Source organism: Cucurbita pepo, chromosome LG14, assembly GCF_002806865.2.
Source record: "Cucurbita pepo subsp. pepo cultivar mu-cu-16 chromosome LG14, ASM280686v2, whole genome shotgun sequence".
Taxonomy (NCBI): Eukaryota; Viridiplantae; Streptophyta; class Magnoliopsida; order Cucurbitales; family Cucurbitaceae; genus Cucurbita; species Cucurbita pepo.
The window spans coordinates 4,574,968-4,595,233 of NC_036651.1; the positions used below are offsets into that span (position 1 = coordinate 4,574,968).

General features: G+C 39.8%; 4 protein-coding genes and 1 non-coding gene across 5 annotated transcripts; 2 read left to right on the forward strand and 3 right to left on the reverse strand.

The window, feature by feature from the left end:
* The first annotated feature begins 7,670 nt into the window (after nucleotides 1-7,670).
* On the forward strand, nucleotides 7,671-8,791 carry LOC111810540 (phytohormone-binding protein-like). Its single transcript, XM_023697250.1, has 2 exons — nucleotides 7,671-7,868; nucleotides 8,334-8,791. Exons 1-2 carry the CDS (start codon nucleotides 7,688-7,690, stop codon nucleotides 8,624-8,626), a joined length of 474 nt encoding a protein of 157 aa, XP_023553018.1. The 5' UTR covers nucleotides 7,671-7,687; the 3' UTR covers nucleotides 8,627-8,791.
* Nucleotides 8,792-12,767: 3,976 nt separating this feature from the next.
* LOC111810547 (phytohormone-binding protein-like) lies at nucleotides 12,768-13,510 on the reverse strand. The gene is made up of 2 exons (XM_023697260.1): nucleotides 13,272-13,510; nucleotides 12,768-13,203 (listed from the first exon to the last, which is right to left on the reverse strand). The coding sequence occupies exons 1-2, from the start codon at nucleotides 13,453-13,455 to the stop codon at nucleotides 12,905-12,907; spliced, it is 483 nt and encodes a 160-aa protein (XP_023553028.1). The 5' UTR covers nucleotides 13,456-13,510; the 3' UTR covers nucleotides 12,768-12,904.
* A 299-nt stretch (nucleotides 13,511-13,809) lies between these two features.
* Nucleotides 13,810-13,882, reverse strand: TRNAF-GAA. The gene has a single exon. It is a non-coding gene; the product is annotated as a tRNA-Phe (tRNA).
* Nucleotides 13,883-14,030: 148 nt separating this feature from the next.
* Nucleotides 14,031-16,502, forward strand: LOC111810103. The gene is made up of 7 exons (XM_023696675.1): nucleotides 14,031-14,592; nucleotides 14,977-15,054; nucleotides 15,138-15,172; nucleotides 15,289-15,344; nucleotides 15,528-15,626; nucleotides 15,710-15,796; nucleotides 16,195-16,502. The coding sequence occupies exons 1-6, from the start codon at nucleotides 14,194-14,196 to the stop codon at nucleotides 15,766-15,768; spliced, it is 726 nt and encodes a 241-aa protein (XP_023552443.1). The 5' UTR covers nucleotides 14,031-14,193; the 3' UTR covers nucleotides 15,769-15,796; nucleotides 16,195-16,502.
* Nucleotides 16,503-16,637: 135 nt separating this feature from the next.
* Nucleotides 16,638-19,154, reverse strand: LOC111810104. The gene is made up of 2 exons (XM_023696676.1): nucleotides 18,917-19,154; nucleotides 16,638-17,171 (listed from the first exon to the last, which is right to left on the reverse strand). The coding sequence occupies exons 1-2, from the start codon at nucleotides 19,065-19,067 to the stop codon at nucleotides 16,885-16,887; spliced, it is 438 nt and encodes a 145-aa protein (XP_023552444.1). The 5' UTR covers nucleotides 19,068-19,154; the 3' UTR covers nucleotides 16,638-16,884.
* Nucleotides 19,155-20,266: the final 1,112 nt, after the last annotated feature.

Genomic DNA, 20,266 nt, shown 5'->3' on the forward strand with positions numbered 1-20,266 from the left:
GAGCAGGTTTATGGAAGCACCTAGGGAGGAGCATCTAGTGGCTGTCAAGCGCATCCTGCGCTATGTAGCCGAAACCAGAGGCTGGGGTGTAAGATATTGCGCAGGGAGCGGAAAGGAGAAACTCAAGCTGGTCGGCTACAGTGATAGTGACATGGCCGGTGACGTTGATGATCGTAAGAGCACCAACGGAATGATCTACTTTCTCTCAGGCGGCGCGATCTGCTGGCAATCAACAAAACAGAAGGTGGTTGCTTTGTCTTCCTGCGAAGCAGAATACATCGCCGCTTCGATGGCAGCAACACAAGGGATTTGGCTTGCACGACTAATGGAAGAACTCATCGTGAGAGAAAGCGATCCACCATGCTATACGTAGGCAACAAACCTACGATCTCCCTGATCAAAAATCCAGTTTTGCACGACCGGAGCAAGCAAATAGAAATCAGATTCCACTACATTCGAGAATGTGCAGATCGAGGGCTCATCAAGATTGATTTCATCCAAACAGAGGAACAGCTTGGAGACATTTTCACCAAGTCCCTGGCGTGGGTGAAATTCGAAGAACTACGCTCAAAGATCGGAGTTCAAATAATAAGGTACAGCTTTTAGGAGGAGATTGTTAAATAAAAGTCATGCCTTATTTAGTTAGGTTTGTAAAACATCTGAATTCACGCAAATGGAGGAGCGTGATTCTAGGGCCATTGTTTTGGCAATTTGGGCGAAGTCTTCGTCCACTTCTTCTATTTTTGTATAATTGGTTTTTCTATTTTTGTAATTAGATTTGTTATTTAAACTGTTCAACTGAAGTAAAATAAGATATCGAGTCTTCAGCAATCTCAGCGAATCTCTCACTCTCTCTCCTTTTACTTCCGCTAATTTTTCCTTCGAAGAAACCTTCGGCCGATTTTTCGTCGACACTGTCTTCCGAATTGCCAGAGTCAACAGACTATGGGAACGAAGCGGGTTACCAAAGAAGAACAACACAAGTCGCAAACACTAGCGGCAAAACATATAAATTGCCAGGTCATCGAAATGGAAGCTCCAATAGGCCAAACGAAAGTAACGATAAACCAAGCAGATGGATAGATAGACCTCCTCAGAACAACCAAGCGGGGACATCTCGAGGACCTTACCCTCAAAGGAACCACCTGACGACACCTTTACAATTCCTGTTGTGTAAAGGCCCCCACAAACTGTCCTACTGTCCTCATCAAGCCTCTCTCAGTGCACTCCAAGCGTCCATTCAAGAGAGCAACAACACAGGAGTCGATACTATGCTAAACAAGAAGGAAGATCAAGACAACCCCCGAATGGGCGCGCTCAAATTCTTGTCAGCCCTCCAACGGAAGGTCGACCCAAAGGAGATAATAGAGAAAGGGCTCATGTTCGTGGATGCGACAATAAACTCTCGACCAAGCAAGATCACCTTGATAGACTCAGGAGCGACCCACAACTTCATTGCCGATCAAGAAGCACGAAGATTGGGACTCACCATAGAAAAGGACCCAGGATAAATGAAAGCTGTCAACTCCGAGGCCTTGCATATTGTGGGAGTTTCCAAAAGAGTCCCCTTCAAATTAGGGGCTTGGACAGGAGAGTTGGACCTTGTCGTGGTTCGCATGGACGACTTTGACGTGTTACTTGGGATGGAGTTCCTCCTAGAATACAAAGTTATCCCAATGCCACTTGCGAAATGCTTGGTGATCACCGATCGCAACCCCACAGTAATACCTGCAAGCATCAAGCAACCACGTAATCTTAGAATGATCACGGTCATACAATTGAAAAGAGGACTCGCACGAGAGAAACCTACATTTGTGGCTAAACTACTGATAGAAGAAGTGACCACTGAGGAAACTATTCCAAGCGAAATCAAGGAGGTACTAGACAGTTATGCTGACATAATGCCAGAGAGCTTACCACAAACATTACCACCCCGTTGAGGCATTGATCACGAAATTGAACCCTTTCCCAGGGTTAAACCCCCAGCAAAGAATGCATACCGGATGGCTCCCCCTGAGCTAGCCGAATTGAGGAAACAACTAGATGAGTTGTTGACGGTAGGATTCATCCGCCCGGCAAAGGCACCCTACGGAGCCCCCGTACTATTTCAGAAAAAGAAGAATGGGACGTTGCGTCTGTGCATAGATTATAGAGACTTAAACAAGGTGACGATACGCAACAAATACCCACTGCCGATAATATCCGACTTGTTCGACCAACTTCACGGGGTCAAATACTTCACGAAGTTGGACTTACGATCAGGGTACTACCAAGTACGTATCGCCGAAGGGGACGAGTCCAAGACGACGTGTATAACAAGATATGGGGCCTTTGAGTTCCTGGTAATGCCCTTTGGCTTGACAAACGCCCTAGCTACATTTTGCATGTTAATGAACCAGGTTTTCCACGAATACTTGGATCAGTTCGTAGTAGTATACCTCGACGACATAGTTGTATATAGCACAACCCTAGAGGAACACAAGATGCACTTGGAGCTGGTGTTTGATAAGCTGCGGCAGAATTAGTTGTACGTCAAGAAAGAAAAATGTGCCTTCGCACAAACATGTATCAACTACCTCCATATTCGATGAGTGGAAAATCCCTACCTCCATATTCGATGTGCGATCCTTCCTAGGATTGGCAAACTACTATAGGCGGTTCATTGAAGCGTTTTCATGACGAGCTGCCCCATTAACAGAGCTCCTGAAGAATGACCACCCTTGGTCATGGTCAAATAAATGTCAAATGGCCTTTGAAGATCTGAAGGCAACTATGACGAGGGGTCCTGTCCTCAGGCTAGTAGATGTTATAAAGCCTTTTGAAATAGAGACAGATGCTTCCGACTTTGCCCTAAGCAGTGTCCTTATTCAAGAAGGCCACCCGATCGCTTATGAAAGTCGAAAGCTCAATGATGATGAACGGAGATACACTGTCTGCGAAAAAGAAATACTGGTTGTGGTCCATTGCCTACGAGTCTCGAGATAGTATCTCTTGAGATCAAAGTTCATAGTGAAGACGAATAACAGAACCATTTTCCACTTCTTCGATCAACCAAAATTGACGGCAAAACAAGCCCGGTGGTAGGAGTCATTGGCTGAATTCGACTTCAAATTTGAACACAAGGCAGGAAAGAGTAATCAAGCAGCCGATGCACTGAGTCGAAATGGCGAACATGCGGCCCTGTTCATGTTAGCCCATATTCATTCAAGTAAGATCGATGGATCGATGCGCGACATCATCAAAGAACATTTACACAAAGACCCATCGACAAAGCTGTCGTCGAACTAGCTAAAGCTGGGAAGACACGACAGTTTTTGGTCGAGGGAGACCTTCTAATGACTAAAGGAAACATATTATACGTTCCAAGAACGGGAGAACTAAGGAAGAAGCTCATTTAGGAATGTCATGATACCTTATGGGTCGGACACCCTGGGTGGCNTACCTCCATATTCGATGAGTGGAAAATCCCTACCTCCATATTCGATGTGCGATCCTTCCTAGGATTGGCAAACTACTATAGGCGGTTCATTGAAGCGTTTTCATGACGAGCTGCCCCATTAACAGAGCTCCTGAAGAATGACCACCCTTGGTCATGGTCAAATAAATGTCAAATGGCCTTTGAAGATCTGAAGGCAACTATGACGAGGGGTCCTGTCCTCAGGCTAGTAGATGTTATAAAGCCTTTTGAAATAGAGACAGATGCTTCCGACTTTGCCCTAAGCAGTGTCCTTATTCAAGAAGGCCACCCGATCGCTTATGAAAGTCGAAAGCTCAATGATGATGAACGGAGATACACTGTCTGCGAAAAAGAAATACTGGTTGTGGTCCATTGCCTACGAGTCTCGAGATAGTATCTCTTGAGATCAAAGTTCATAGTGAAGACGAATAACAGAACCATTTTCCACTTCTTCGATCAACCAAAATTGACGGCAAAACAAGCCCGGTGGTAGGAGTCATTGGCTGAATTCGACTTCAAATTTGAACACAAGGCAGGAAAGAGTAATCAAGCAGCCGATGCACTGAGTCGAAATGGCGAACATGCGGCCCTGTTCATGTTAGCCCATATTCATTCAAGTAAGATCGATGGATCGATGCGCGACATCATCAAAGAACATTTACACAAAGACCCATCGACAAAGCTGTCGTCGAACTAGCTAAAGCTGGGAAGACACGACAGTTTTTGGTCGAGGGAGACCTTCTAATGACTAAAGGAAACATATTATACGTTCCAAGAACGGGAGAACTAAGGAAGAAGCTCATTTAGGAATGTCATGATACCTTATGGGTCGGACACCCTGGGTGGCAAAGAACATATGCCCTGATAAAAAAGGGTACTTCTGGCCGAATATGCGGGACGACATCATGCAGTACATCAAGACGTACCTCATCTGCCAACAAGACAAAGTCGAGAANCTATGACGAGGGGTCCTGTCCTCAGGCTAGTAGATGTTATAAAGCCTTTTGAAATAGAGACAGATGCTTCCGACTTTGCCCTAAGCAGTGTCCTTATTCAAGAAGGCCACCCGATCGCTTATGAAAGTCGAAAGCTCAATGATGATGAACGGAGATACACTGTCTGCGAAAAAGAAATACTGGTTGTGGTCCATTGCCTACGAGTCTCGAGATAGTATCTCTTGAGATCAAAGTTCATAGTGAAGACGAATAACAGAACCATTTTCCACTTCTTCGATCAACCAAAATTGACGGCAAAACAAGCCCGGTGGTAGGAGTCATTGGCTGAATTCGACTTCAAATTTGAACACAAGGCAGGAAAGAGTAATCAAGCAGCCGATGCACTGAGTCGAAATGGCGAACATGCGGCCCTGTTCATGTTAGCCCATATTCATTCAAGTAAGATCGATGGATCGATGCGCGACATCATCAAAGAACATTTACACAAAGACCCATCGACAAAGCTGTCGTCGAACTAGCTAAAGCTGGGAAGACACGACAGTTTTTGGTCGAGGGAGACCTTCTAATGACTAAAGGAAACATATTATACGTTCCAAGAACGGGAGAACTAAGGAAGAAGCTCATTTAGGAATGTCATGATACCTTATGGGTCGGACACCCTGGGTGGCAAAGAACATATGCCCTGATAAAAAAGGGTACTTCTGGCCGAATATGCGGGACGACATCATGCAGTACATCAAGACGTACCTCATCTGCCAACAAGACAAAGTCGAGAAAGCCAAAGAATCAAACTCTTTGAACCTCTACCTGTGCCAACAAGGCCTTGGGAAAGTGTGTCTCTAGACTTCATAACACACCTCCCAAAAGTCGGGGAATATGACGCCATCTTGGTAATCGTAGACCAGTTCTCGAAATATGTGACNAATAACAGAACCATTTTCCACTTCTTCGATCAACCAAAATTGACGGCAAAACAAGCCCGGTGGTAGGAGTCATTGGCTGAATTCGACTTCAAATTTGAACACAAGGCAGGAAAGAGTAATCAAGCAGCCGATGCACTGAGTCGAAATGGCGAACATGCGGCCCTGTTCATGTTAGCCCATATTCATTCAAGTAAGATCGATGGATCGATGCGCGACATCATCAAAGAACATTTACACAAAGACCCATCGACAAAGCTGTCGTCGAACTAGCTAAAGCTGGGAAGACACGACAGTTTTTGGTCGAGGGAGACCTTCTAATGACTAAAGGAAACATATTATACGTTCCAAGAACGGGAGAACTAAGGAAGAAGCTCATTTAGGAATGTCATGATACCTTATGGGTCGGACACCCTGGGTGGCAAAGAACATATGCCCTGATAAAAAAGGGTACTTCTGGCCGAATATGCGGGACGACATCATGCAGTACATCAAGACGTACCTCATCTGCCAACAAGACAAAGTCGAGAAAGCCAAAGAATCAAACTCTTTGAACCTCTACCTGTGCCAACAAGGCCTTGGGAAAGTGTGTCTCTAGACTTCATAACACACCTCCCAAAAGTCGGGGAATATGACGCCATCTTGGTAATCGTAGACCAGTTCTCGAAATATGTGACGTTCGTCCCCACTCCCAAATTATGCTCCACTGAACTAACAGCCCAACTATTTTTCAAACACGTTGTAAAGTTATGGGGCATTTCGTCGAGCATCATCAGTGATAGGGCTGGTAGATTCATTAGCACATTCTGGATAGAATTATTCGCCTTCTTGGGAACGACTTTAAACATCTCCATGAGCTATCATCCTCAAACCGGTGGACAGACGGAACGGTTCAGCTGCTTGCTCGAAGAATACTTACGTCACTTCGTCGACGCTCGCCAGAAGAATTGGATAAATTATGTTTCAATTGTCAAACGAGCTTGTCTATGGGGAATAGCCCCTTCGAAATTGTAAGTAGACGACAACTGGCCTCGCCCCATATTATTGATCATCCTTATGCAGGGAAAAACCCTCAAGCTCAAAACTTCACAAGAGAATGAAGTAGACAACAGATATAGTCCGGGCATATTGCCAAGCATATGAAGAAGTGGGCAGACAAGAAGCGTTGTCCCCTCCAATTCCGAACAAGAGGTCAAGTCCTCATCAAGTTGAGACCAGAACAGATCAGATTTCGTAGCCGAAAGGACCAGAGACTAGTTTAAAAATATGAAGGCCCGGTTGAAGTCCTTAAAAAGATCGGGTCTACCTCCTACAGAGTTGTGTTACCCACATGGATGAAAATCCACCCAGTAATTCATGTTAGCAACTTGAAGCCATATCACCCTGACCCAGATGACAACAAGCGAAATGTAATCACGAGACCGAGCATCGATCTGAAACAAAGAGACATCAAAGAAATAGAGGAGATCCTAGCCAACAGAGTTAGGAAGATAGGAAGACTTGTACGAACGATTTGTGAATTCATTGTCAAATGGAAGAATCTCCCTACGGAGGAAACCAGCTGGGAACGCGCTGAAGATCTGGACTCCACCGCTGCCCACATCGCCAGGTTTGAAAGTAGTCGGTTGACAGGGACGTCAACCAATTAGGTTGGGGAGGATGTCACGGTCATGCTCGTCCAAGACGTGTTGTCCATGGTCGCATGCCCATGACAAGCCCAACCCTTTATGTCTTTTCATATTCTAGTGTTTTACTTTTGTATTTCTAGGAAGTATGACGTTTCAGAAATATCATGTCTAAGCCTGTTAAACATGAAATGCCTCAGAGTGTACTATAAGGGGATACGAATTGGCTTAGCTCACTTGTCGTGAAAAAGTGAGTGCCGCACAATCGCAAGTCCGCTGCCATCAAAAGTGCGATTGTGAACACTTGGCATCCACACCATACGTGGAAGGGATGCAGCTGGGTCTCGGGTTGAGGTGCAAGTTGCGGGGCAAGGCGCCTTGCATTCTAGGCTTGTGTCGTGTGCTGGGTTGGGGCCAAGCACGCGTGGAGAGCTGACTGGACGTGGTTCGTGAACGGGATTGGCTCGCAAATTGACTTGGACTCATGGATGTCGGATCTGAGTTCAAACCTGACCCAGAATTGACCCGTGGATTTCTTCTCTATAACCCAAACATTGCAAAAGAAACAAAAGAAAAAAACAAAGACCATGTGCGAACAAACGACAATAATGGATGCCCATTTGTCTTGTGTCGAGTTGTCATGTAGTGCTCAATCTCTTACCCCAAAATATCTCTCCTTTTATAAACTCATCTCTTTGTAATTTACAGGCAACCCAACAAAAAGAAGCCATGGTCAAGGAGGCTAGAGCTGAAGCAAAACTTGGGGTTGGTGTTGAAACCCTTTGGAAAGCTTTGGTTGAAGATTTGAGATTCATCGTTCCAAAGCTCATTCCCAACACCGTTGAAAACATTGAGCTCCTTCATGGAAATGGTGGCATTGGCTCTGTCTTGCTCTTCCATCTTGGCCCCGGTGAGTTCTTCATCTTCCATATAATTCCACATCGACTATTTTTCTTCTTATTTTGTGTTGTTTCTTACTTAGAGTTAAGATCTTCCTACGTAGTCCCACAAGGTAAAAAACGTTGGTTTTGACCCTCGATTGAATTTTACCAAAACGAATAATCGAAGCAGAAAGAAATGCTCATAAAACGTACTACCCACTAGCAACAACCTGCTACTCCTAAACCCATTAGCAATCTCAACTTTAGAGACGAGTTCAATTAGGGCAAAAAAACCGATTACAACATCAAAATAAGCCAATGCTCCACGAGCTTTGTACTTAAATACTTAAATTACTAACAATTCTCCTGGAAATGCTCCACGATTAATAATTTTTCAATGTATGAATGTCACACCCCATGATTCCAATATAATGTTTAATCTTCGATTTTGAATCAATCGAGCTTATTGACTCACAAAAAAGAAAGATTTGCAGACGTAAAGATAATGAAGATCCAGAAAGAAAGAATCGTAGAACTTGACGAGACAAAACATGAATTTGGGCTAGAAGTGATGGAAGGAATTCTCTTAAAAAAGGGGTTTTCTTCTTTCAAGACAACATTCAAGCTTTCCTCCATGGGAGAGAAGGAAACCCTAGTAGATATCAAGGTTGTTTATGAGACGGAAAGAGATGGTGAAGATGAAGTTGAGATGAAGGAAGCAGCAACAAAGCCAGCTCTTTCATTTCTTCAACTCTTGGAGAAGTTTCTTCTTGATTTATCATCTTAAAAACATGTTTTATATTCTTAATCTTCATATTATAATCTCTCACATCATCAACTTGGACTATATATATTGTATTGTTGTAAGATATTCTATATTTTAATTTCTAGTTGTTCCAAAATTTGTAAGGGCCATTGTCATATGTAATATAGTATATGCTTTTCATCCATATAAGTGAATATTTCACATTTTAATTCTAATTTGTTAGCTTGTATTTTGTTTTTTGTATCTAAAATAAAGTTTAAAAACATGTTTATTTTAGTTCAACTTTTTAGAATTGTTCTATTGTCTCGAACCTACTCTAAGAGAGTGGGTTAACAACTCCTCCCAAGCGAGCAAACACGTCAACCAGCAATAAATAAATAGGACGAAATAAGTGGTTGAAAAGAGAAATATCGTGACGCGATCGAGAAAAACAGTGCATACACTAATGTTCAAGAAAGTCGAGCAAAAGTAAAGATAAATATAGAATCAAGGGTGGGGCCAATGGTGTCAATAACAAGCTTAATGAGAGTCGGTTGATGGGGCGTGAGACGATTGTATATTCTTAAGTTTGTTTTAGATTGTCGCATGGAGATATATTATATTTGTAGAATTTATGACATCAATATCACAATAGTTAGCGACGACACAGGATCATCGAATATGTCAACCGACAGATACCATAACAAATCTTTATCTTCACGGATCTTAACCGTGCTAGATTTATTAGAACTCATTCTTATGCACATATGATACAACTACGACACAACTTGTTATTGAAAATAAAATGCAATGACTACATATGAGGCAAACTTATATAAATCAATGACAGATATATGTTTCAAATAATGATCATTGGTAGAAATTGAGATAACTATCGATGATGAAAATTGAAAACGAAAGAAATTGATTGACAAGGATTAATCAAACAATGGATGAACACTAGAGAACCTAAAAAAAATAGGATTACTTGATAATTAAATTGAAAGATAATCTTAAAAATATAAAATGAAAGAAATTAAAATACCTAGATAAGATAACGAAATCTCAATTTTAAAATATAATTGATGTAATATAACGAACTTATTTTTACTATTAAAATAAAATCATTACTACATGCATGACATACAAGAAATTCGATTAGAAATATTCACATGTAAACAAAGTCATAAACTTAAAACTTTACTTCGTTTTAAGGAATAACGAAAACAAAATAACAATTTCTATGGTCCAACTTAAGGACCGCAACTTAAATAGAAAATGCGACGAAGGAAATGAACTCTTCATCCATGTAGTAGAAGTATTGAAAATCGTTTTGATTTTTTTTAAGAATTAAAACAAAGCAATAAATAGAAGAGCAAGAACCCTACCTTCTTAGAAACCTTAGCTTGCAAGATGCGTTCAAGTATTCCAACAATGTAAAAGTTCATCAACATTCCACAAGATCTTTCTTGCTATGACTCGAACACAAGGTCAAGGCTTGTGGGAGCCTCTTGAAAAAAAAATCCGTAAGGAATTGGAGAAGAATAGTTTCGAGAATTGTTTGGAGATGTAATTTCATTCTCCAAAGAAAATGGGTGAGATTCGTATGTCTTTGGCTCAACCCAAGAGTTCTATTTTCATCCGATCTTTAGTACTAAATTATAGTTTACCATATACATCATATTTGATATTTTATTAAAGGCAAATATCTCTTGCATAGGTATCTTTCCAGCTCTTTCTATATTCTTGTAATTTATTAAAAATTTATTTAATTATAAATAGATAACTTTTACATCATTTATGAGGTGGTTTTATGAGGTGGTTTTAGCAAATATTATGATGTTTCAAAGTCCTTTTGGTTCAGCAACCTCCATCTTTTATTATTGTCAATGGCTTCTGAATCTTTACTCTTCTTCCCACCACCACTGTTGGCTTTGATGCCGTAGGGGCAGTCTTTATGGCTGCCATTGGCGGAGCCGATTGATTACTCTCGGCTCCACCCTTTTGACCTCCAAATCACTTTTTGTCATATTTTGTACCTACAACTTCACTTTTTCCAACAGAATCAGTTTTCCCTTAGCCAACATAGCCTCTTTCATTTTCTTATGGACCCTTCATCCTTCACAAAAACCCTAACCTCAAGATCCTCATCAGCATTCTCATTGGAACTATATGAAATTTCGACAAGTCCATCAACCTTCTGCAGAGATTTACCTTCGAAATTCGGGCGCCGCACTAGCCTCTTCACCAACTAAATCACCGTCGGCCTCCTCTCCAAAATCGGCTCCCTCGCCCCCCACTGTGGCGACCATTCCAGCTTCAACACCATCTTCATCTTTTACGGGGGATATGACTCTCTATGTCTCTTGCCCTTTTCTCAAAATAGAGCCATTGCCCCAATTTTGAAGCCTCTACCTTGAGTCTCTATAGTCCACACCCTGTGGAAATCTTATGGGATTTTCCATTCTCTCTCTCTCTTTTTTTTTTTTTTTTTTTTTTTTNATGGCGGCTGAGCGATGATCCCTTTGCCGATTTCAATACTCAAGAAAGTGTTTCTCTACGTCTCCTCTGAACTAGGTTGCTGACATTTTCACGAAAAGTGTTTCTCAACCTCTATTTGAATTTTTCAGTTTCAAGCTTAACGTTTGTTGAAATTTGACGCTCAGTTTTCAGGGTGGAAATTTAGTACTAAATTATAATTTACATATATATTATATTTGATATTTTATTAAAACAAATATCTTTTACACAATAATCTTTCATTTATTTATCTTTCAATTTATTACTCTTCTCATATCCTTTAATTTATTTATGGTCGGGTTTTAGCAAATATTTTCATTTGACTCGGGAGAATTTTGCCCAATAATATATTTGTATATCTATATAATATTTTATACAAATCATATTTAAATATTATAAAATATCCTAATATATATTTAACTAATTTAAGTCTCAAATATATTATTATTTAATATATCAAATACATTAATTGATTTAATATTTAATTTATCAAATACAATAAATATATTTTTCCTTTAATATATCTAATATATTAAATATTAATTTCAACACTTCAAATTAATATTTTTTTTTCTATTTATATTTAATATATCTAATATATTAAATATTAATTTGACATTTCAAATTAAATTTATTTTCTCTTTTATATTTAATATATCTAATATATATTAATATATATTAAATATTCAATTTGAATACTTCAAATACATTGAATCTCTTAACGTTACTCTAAGCTAGTAAGGGGATCTTATGAACCTATCGAATATAAGCTACAATGATATAAAATTAATTAATTAATTAAACTCTTTAATTAATCAATTCATTAACTACAGGTCACTCCACTATAGACCTAAACTTGTACTCTTATGCACGGTAGGACAAGTTATGTCCATTGATATAATCATTACAAGCAAGTTGATCTTTCACAAGTTGTTCATAATTACAGCTCTGTCAAAAGTTCGTATTACCCCTATAATTACATCTTTCACCAAGTACCACTAATTCTCTCATGAACCAAGTCCCTTCCCAGCCAATGAGAGGGTGGGGCCCATTGTTTAAGTTCTGAGTACTTAAGAGAACAACTCATCTACTTTCCTTATAGGGAAAGGAGTGAATTCCATCTCATGATATTATGTTCCCAACTCCCAATTTGGTCCAAGTCCTCGAAATGGTAAGTATATTGAATTGGCTAAAAGAGTCCTTCTCACCCATATAAATCAAAGGACAAACCCTCACAGGCAGGAGTTCATAACTCACTCAGAATTAAGATGAAGTCCCATATGATCATCATGTGAAATATTAATCTTCTCAATTAACAGATTTATGAAGGGTGATTAAATATTTGTTGGTCTAGTCTTATATAAACTCATTGTATATGATACCTCACTCACATGCCTGCACATGAATGATTTGGATCAAATCATTTGCAATAATTACATATTGGGCCGTATCAATAGATAGGATAAGGCATCCAACCTTATCCATATAGTATAGACCCTTTAGGTTATTACTTGAACATCATCCTCCTCTATGTCAACCACTTACGGTTCAAGATTACATTAATAACCTTGGATTTTCATACAATCGATAACAATTAAATTACAAATAAAATAATAAAAATTATTATTAGAAACTAAATAATTAATTACGAAGATTTAGGGCATAAATCCCAACACTTAACTTATTGATGTCTACTTTTATTTATAAAGAAAGTAGCACATGACTCGAGTATTTAACAAATACTGTTAACCGCAGTCGCATCACATTTGAGACCTATGTGTTCCTAGAAGACGAGCGGTTTTAAGTATTTGATGTAGGAAGAAGAAACTTTTCCAAGAGTTGAAAAAAATAAAGAGGTGGGGCAGTTGCAATTGCGTCCATGCGAGCTTGTTCATCTTCTCCATCTTTTTCAGTCTCATAAGCAACTTTGATATCCACAAGGCTTTCCTTTTCACTCAAAGAGGACAGCTTAAACGTTGTCTTGAAAGAAGAAAACCCTCTTTTCAATACATTCCCTTCCAACACTTGTATCACAAGTTCATGCCTTGTTTCATCAACTTCCACAATCCTTTCCTTCTGGCTCCTCATCGCTTCCTCCTCTACAAACACTCATATTATAAGACCAAAAGAAGTAAGGAAATAAGGTGAATCAAGAGCATGAACTCACTATGAACAAGATGGAAGAGCAAGATCGAGCCAACGCCGCCATCTCCATGAAGGAGCTCAATTTTTTCAACGGTGTCGGGCATGAGCTGTGGAATGATAAATCTCAAGTCTTTAGCCAATGCTTTCCAAAGGGTTTCAATTTCAACCCCAAGTTTTGCTTCAGCTTTAGCCTCCTTTGTAACCATGGCTTCCTCACCCTTTGATTTGGCTGTATAAGTTTCATAGAGATAAGCTTAGTTTATGTGTTATAATAAAGGATAAGAGATTCACACTTTTAGACAACAAATGGCTTCCATGCATTTATCTTTGCCTTTTTGCTTCTTGTTCTGTGCTCCAGGCTTTGTTGAAATAATGACATTTGAGAAACATGCCATCTTTGGCGAAAGTTGACCATGCATCAAATGCCATTAAATAATCAAATAAATACTTTTCTATTTCAGCTTATATGCACTTTTCCAATTGGCATCGTAAAATTCAAAACTGGGCTCCGAGACGACGTCGTATGAAGGATATACGCTAGAAGAAAATAGGGAAAAGTATGCGGTGAGCGTGGATCGAACACGCGACCTTCAGATCTTCAGTCTGACGCTCTCCCAACTAAGCTATCCCCGCTTGTTATTTATACTTTGAACTATATTTTGAATTAATAAAATATAAAAATGAACGTGATTTTATCTGAAGTTAATTTTTTATTTTTTGTTTTTAACTCTGAACATTTTAGCAGTGAGATTAGAGTTGGGGGAACAGGTATTAACTCTAAATTCCAGCCTCATTTTGTTTCTGTAAATGGAGCAGCGGGAGCCACTGGATAACGCGGCAGCCGTATACGGAACAGCAATGACATACACCCATCTCACTCTCACACCAGATAATCCATCATGAATTTCTTCTTATCTGCTTCCCCATATTTCCTTTAATCCCAAATGACAAGTTTCATCAGATTCTCTTCCTTCAACCTACTACACGACAATTTCTACACAAAACCCACCCGATTTAATCCTCTTCCGCCCCCGAAGGTTGCCTCCTGCCACCGAAATGGGTTCCGTTTGAGGCTTTGTGGAGGGAAGTTGCCGTTTCTTAGTGGGGGTTGGGGTAACAATGGGGTTTCGGGAAAATACGGAGTGTTTAAGGGAAGGAGAGGGCTAATTGTCGCAAGGTTTGATCAGGGTTTTGGATTTAACGGCGGCGGAAGCGGCGGCGGCGGCGGAGACGATGGTGCAACCGCGAGGCTTCTGGGTAATATTGCTTTGGCTGCTGGGTTAACTTACCTTTCAGTAACAGGGCAGCTTGGCTGGATTTTAGATGCGATCGTTTCCATTTGGGTCTGTATTCATCTTCTCTCTTCTCTTGTTTTGATTCTCAAGGATTTGTGAATGTCTTAACCTTCTCAAAGAAACATTGGTTTTTCGTTCTAGTGTTCGTCTGTTCGGCTCTTATTAGGACTTGTCCGTGTGATGAAAGGGCAGCTCTTCGTTCACTATTATCTTAATACTTCACTGAAGAGTAGTATTAATACTTCACTGAAGAGTAGTAATAGGAGCATGTTTATGGCTGGCTTTTCCTTGAAAACTGATTTCTAATTGGAAAAACAGAAAGTTTGTATTGAATTCTCATTTGTTTGCATTCCAGAACTGATTGAAGATGAATTCTTCTTCTTTTGCGTTCTTGTGCTTTGTTTTGATCTGTTAACATATATGCATATTCAGCTTGTTGCAGTTCTTGTACCAATTGTTGGAGTGGCCGCTTTTATATGGTGGGCAGGACGAGATATTGTTCAAAGCACTGTAAGTCTGTTATAACTTTTGTATTTTCAATCTCAAAGCTTGAGCTTATGCAACTTCATATCAACACCTTCTTGCAATTGCAGTGTCCTAACTGTGGAAATGAATTCCAAATATTCAAGTAAGTGTTCTTGAAAGAACTTAATATAAGTTCGGCCTCGTTCAAGATCCCTCGATTCGTTTCGTGCAATTTTCAGCTGTATTAACTAACACACTTCTTTTACTTCCATATTGCAGATCAACTCTGAATGAAGAACTGCAACTATGCCCTTTCTGTAGTCAACCTTTCTCTGGTAAACCCCGAGTTCTTATAGATCATCTTTAAACTTGAAGTTTCCGAGTTCATATCGTTAGCAGTTTGAGCGATTTACTTCTTCTGGGAACGTTGTTGTTGTTGGATCATGAACTGATTTTACCATTTCCTGATCTATTCGTCATGGTTCATTTAGCTTCTTTCTTTTCCTTTTCAAATTCAGTGGTGGATGACAAGTTTGTGAGGGATTCTGTGATGTTCTCCAACAAAACTTCTTCCACCTTTGGACAAGCTTTCAGTGACTTTACTTCTCCCAGAAAAGGTAATTCGTGATGGAGTATATCCCATCCAACATCAAATATTTAATGTTCTTGAAACTGAACTGCCTCTTGTGATTGATTGTAGGGAAGGAAACCTCTGGTGCTGTGGTTGACATAGAAGCTGAAGTAAAAGATGTGGACTGAAGTAGTCTTACTGGCCATCTTCATTCTGGTATGAAATTTTGTCGTCGACTGAGGCGATACATTGCTTTGCTTTCCGGTGAACGTTTTCTGATTTAGCCTTTGCACCATCTGTCATTTCTCTATCCTTTAGCGTCGTCTCGCCTCTGCAACTTCAACAAAATGAAAGCTCATTTTCGCTCTCGGTTTTTTCTTATTCATCTGAATACCACATAGCACCTTGTAGAGCATAAAACAGCTTACTCCATTTCAAAAACTCCTAAAACGATTGAACCCAGATATCAAAACTTCTAAAACGACTGAACCCAGATCCAGAATCCCAGTTCCTGCAGATATCAAAATTCCTGGCATTGGTGTTCAACTCAGATCTCTAGGGTTGTGTACTTGTTAGTTTATTTTGTTCATTCTTATTTCATTTCGATTTTACAGGTATTTGAACAACAATGAGATTCTGATTACGATTCCAGTGAAGTCGAGATAAACGCGATCACGATGAGAGGAAAATTTTCATAGATTCTGTATATTGGTTATGTCTTAGGGTGGCAACAAGAAATTTCCAGTTCTGAAAGTATAGGAGAATTTGTGAAATGGATCCACTGTGTATATCCTTATTTGACACAAATATGTTTCATCTACAGGCTTTTACCTTGTAACTTGTGACTAGAAGAACATGAAATCTTTCAATTTTGTTGCTTCACATATTGGAAAATGAACCTTTCTGGATTGTTTTATTTTTAGATACTTCCCAAGATCGTCGAGAGTATCCATGTTACTTGTAGTTCAACAAAGATCGTGCCTTATTCATCAAGCTACGCTCGGATTTTTGAAATTTTGACGACAATACCTATTTTACACCAATGGAACTGTCAATATACAGATTCTGGCAAAAACAACATGCTATTAGCCAAATCAATCTTAAAACACACGAGGGAACAAGAGGGGTTTGTATTCTACTTGCTAAGAACGTCATCCATGATAATATTGGATGCCATAGCTTTAAAGACATGATAAAGTATTAACTAATTTTAACATCAAACACTATCACCAAACTTATATACCTTGGCAAGAAAGGAATCCATTAGTCTTGCTATGCTACTACAACAATGGACTCGATATCGTCTACAGTCGGGAACGGATGAAGATCCGTTTCTTGTTTTGCATTACGTTGGCTGATCCTTTGGGACCTTCCCCTGGCAACTTCTTCAGTGGTACAGACCCATCACCAATGTTTGCAGATGTACAATGGTGTAGTTTCATTTTGTTCTTGTTTGCCTCTGCTTCTTCCATCTCTGCCGCCATCTTATCCATCACTAGCTTAAGCTCTTCTGGTTGCTTTTCATTTAAAGAGGGTGAATGGGGCGTGTCCTTTAATCCTCCCTGCCTAATCTTATTCACCTGATTATTACCTACATCACCCAAGTATGAGAAGAAACCGAAAATAAGGAAACGCAAAGTCGAATACTAGCAGAATTCTAACAAAGCTCATCCATGAAAAACCAGGGCATTGATCATTTCAGCCAAGAAAGGAATGCTAGGAAAAGTTATAAAGCAAGAAGCTGTAAACATAACAATGCCTTTTCTCCATTTGAATTGAGTTAAGTGTCTTTCGTAGACAAAACCAACTAAAATGACAGCAAATTATCAGTAGGGATGCAATTAGATCAATTCAGGTCAGTCTTTTACCAAAACCAATATCATATCAACGAGTCCGTTTAAGAAAAACAAAAAACTGAAGCCGAAAGCAAAATTTTTAAAATCTAAATCAACCAGAATATAGCCTAAAACTGGCACAATAAGGGATGATCTCAGCTAAGCCAACAAAAAGACTTTGGACCCAATAAAAACCCAAACATCACTCAAAAGACTTCTCAAGATCTTGTTATTCCTCTCTCTCCAAAGTCACAGAAAACAGCACAAATTCCATGCCACAAACCCTTCCCCTCTCTCAAAAGGGAGGATGGAGAAGTAACTCCACAACCCTAGGTTAACGGTCCAAAACCCACCACTAGCACATATTGTCATTTTTGGACTTTCCCTTTCGAGCTTCCCCTCAAGATTTTTAAAACGTGTCTTCTAGGGTGAGGTTTCTACACCCTTATAATGTTTCATACTCCTCCCCGACAAATGTGAGATCTCACAATCCACCCCCTTCAAGACCCAGCGTCCTCGCTGGCATTCGTTCCTTTCTCTAATCGATGTGGGATCCCCCAATTCACTCCCCTTCAGGGCCTAGTATCCTTACTGGCACACCACCTCATGTCCACCACCCTTCGAGACTCAACCTCCTCACTAGCACATCGCCCGGTGTTTGGCTCTTATACCATTTGTAATAGCCTAAACTCACTATCAGATATTGTCCTCTTTGGGCTTTTCCTCAAGGTTTTGCTTCTCATAGGGACAGGTTTACACACCCTTAAAAGAAGGTTTCAATCTCCTCCTTAACCGATGTGGATCTCACACCATATGTCTAGATAAACTTAAGCAAAACTCCTAAAAAAAAAAGAAAGAAGAAAATCTGAACAATAAAGGCAAAATCACACAGAAAATATGGACCAGGTCTCTAGCCGCCCACCTACAGAGAATGCAACACAATGACCTAATCAGGGTCATCAACCCCAAACTCTATCGAACGTGTTAACTCATGGAGACTTGGCACAATAAATTGAGAATTTTCATCTAGAGTCACTCGAGGGAAAACTGATCAAAATAAAGTGGAATCCAAATTTTGGTACTTATTTTGGAACTGCTGGAGGAAAATTTAAAATTCAGGCCGAGCAGAATTCAACTACTTGGAACTTCACAAAGAACTATGACACACAAACCATCCTATTGCAATATTCAAACTTCAATTTTCTTCCACGCATATTCCTAATACAATACAAACGTAATACTATCACAAAGATTTTCCATCCTTTTGGGGCGGCGGAGGGGGAATAAATCCGATATTTCAGAAAGTCCAACAGAATATTTGGTTGCGGTAGCGAAGAAGCCCATACAAAATATTAGAGCTATAGAACACGATACTGGATCTTAACCAGAACTAATTAGGGTTCGTAGTGTTTTCGATATAAATGAAAAAATTGAAATCACAAAAAACTTCGTAACATAATCCACAGATGTATGTTTGTGAAAAAGAGAGAGGAAAAAGAACCGGAGACGGCCTTGAGAGAGGTGAATATGGTAGAGTCCACGGCGAACTTGCCAACGCCGTTAAGAAAGTGGATGATCTTGGTCCGCAGGTCGCGGTGGTGAAAGCCGTCTATCAGATTACGAATACGGTTGTTTCCGACGACGTCATCCATTTGATCGGTGGGCGGCGAAAATAATCTACAGGGGGCTTCGATTATCTCTCGACGGGACTAGGCCGTCTGTCCGTCGGTAAGATTATGTAGCAGTTGGTTCAGCTGAAATGAAAACAGTAACCATTAGTTTTGTCCACGTGGCACGATTGATGCGTTAAGTTTACTTGACGCTAAATTACAGAAATATCCTCCAACTTTGAGCTATTTTCAAAAATGTTAAATTAGCAAAAGTGACAAAACCACTGTGAACGTTAATGAGTGATAGTTTTGTAGGATCTTCCACGTCAAAAATAATTTCTTGAGATTATTTTCAAGTGAGTTTCTTTGTGTCGTGAGTAGTCCATGGTATTAATGAGGTATTGCCAACCCGATGGATGATCTCTAAGTCGTCGGAGGAATCAAGAAACTCAACAGCAACAACTAAAACGCGTGTGCAACATGTATGATATCGTATCTACAAGGACAAAACCTCAAGGAGATTGTTGGCAGAAGCAAAACTACGCCGCCAAAGGAGGATCCTAATGGCGCCTTGCGCAAACGGAGAATTAAAACAGACAAAACAATGTTTTCCTTGAAGATCACAATGAATGAGAGTTGTTGGAGCACATTCCAGATGACAAGAAATTGAAAGAAGCATGAGATATGTTCATGTCGTTTTTCTCAAAGAAGAACGATACGAGGTTATAACTTCTAAAGAACGAGTTGTTATCAATTTCACAACGTGATATGAGGATTGTTCAGTACTTCCATAGGGTCAAATTGATTTGTCAGGAGATTACTAAATTTGATCTGGGGTCATCATTCGAGAAGCTGGAATGAAGAGGATTAATCCACAAATTGTACTAAAAATATATAAGTTTTATTGTTGTTGTACAAGGATAATCCGTTCAACCATTGCTGGTAGAGTTTGAAATTTGCTAGCCAGCCAAAAATTTATGGCTATGCAAATGGGAGGCATCACGCTAAAGAGGGAAGAAGAAGCACTCTACACAAGTAAAAGTCGAAGCAACAGTAAGTCGCGTGGATACAAAAATAGCGACAAAGGAAGAAGCCACCAAAGAACTGCATAACCTAGGAGAACTCAGAAGAATGACTACCAGAGTTCTGAAGAGATTTGAAGGCATTTTCTATAATTGTAGAAAGAGGTGTCACATGTCTAAGGATGGTTGGTCCAAGAAAAAATCCCTAAAAAATAATAC

Excerpts from the sequence above, each read along its gene's own strand:
- LOC111810540 (XM_023697250.1), top strand. The coding sequence starts at position 7,688 with ATGGTCAAGGAGGCTAGAGCTGAAGCAAAACTTGGGGTTGGTGTTGAA. Across the intron at positions 7,869-8,333 it reads GCTCTTCCATCTTGGCCCCG|ACGTAAAGATAATGAAGATC; the intron begins GTGAGTTCTTCA and ends AAAGATTTGCAG.
- LOC111810547 (XM_023697260.1), bottom strand. The coding sequence starts at position 13,455 with ATGGTTACAAAGGAGGCTAAAGCTGAAGCAAAACTTGGGGTTGAAATT. Across the intron at positions 13,204-13,271 it reads GCTCTTCCATCTTGTTCATA|AGGAGGAAGCGATGAGGAGC; the intron begins GTGAGTTCATGC and ends GAGTGTTTGTAG.
- LOC111810104 (XM_023696676.1), bottom strand. The coding sequence starts at position 19,067 with ATGGATGACGTCGTCGGAAACAACCGTATTCGTAATCTGATAGACGGC. Across the intron at positions 17,172-18,916 it reads CTCTCTCAAGGCCGTCTCCG|GTAATAATCAGGTGAATAAG; the intron begins GTTCTTTTTCCT and ends TGGGTGATGTAG.
- LOC111810103 (XM_023696675.1), top strand. The coding sequence starts at position 14,194 with ATGACAAGTTTCATCAGATTCTCTTCCTTCAACCTACTACACGACAAT. Across the intron at positions 15,173-15,288 it reads AATGAATTCCAAATATTCAA|ATCAACTCTGAATGAAGAAC; the intron begins GTAAGTGTTCTT and ends TCCATATTGCAG. Across the intron at positions 15,627-15,709 it reads CTTTACTTCTCCCAGAAAAG|GGAAGGAAACCTCTGGTGCT; the intron begins GTAATTCGTGAT and ends GATTGATTGTAG.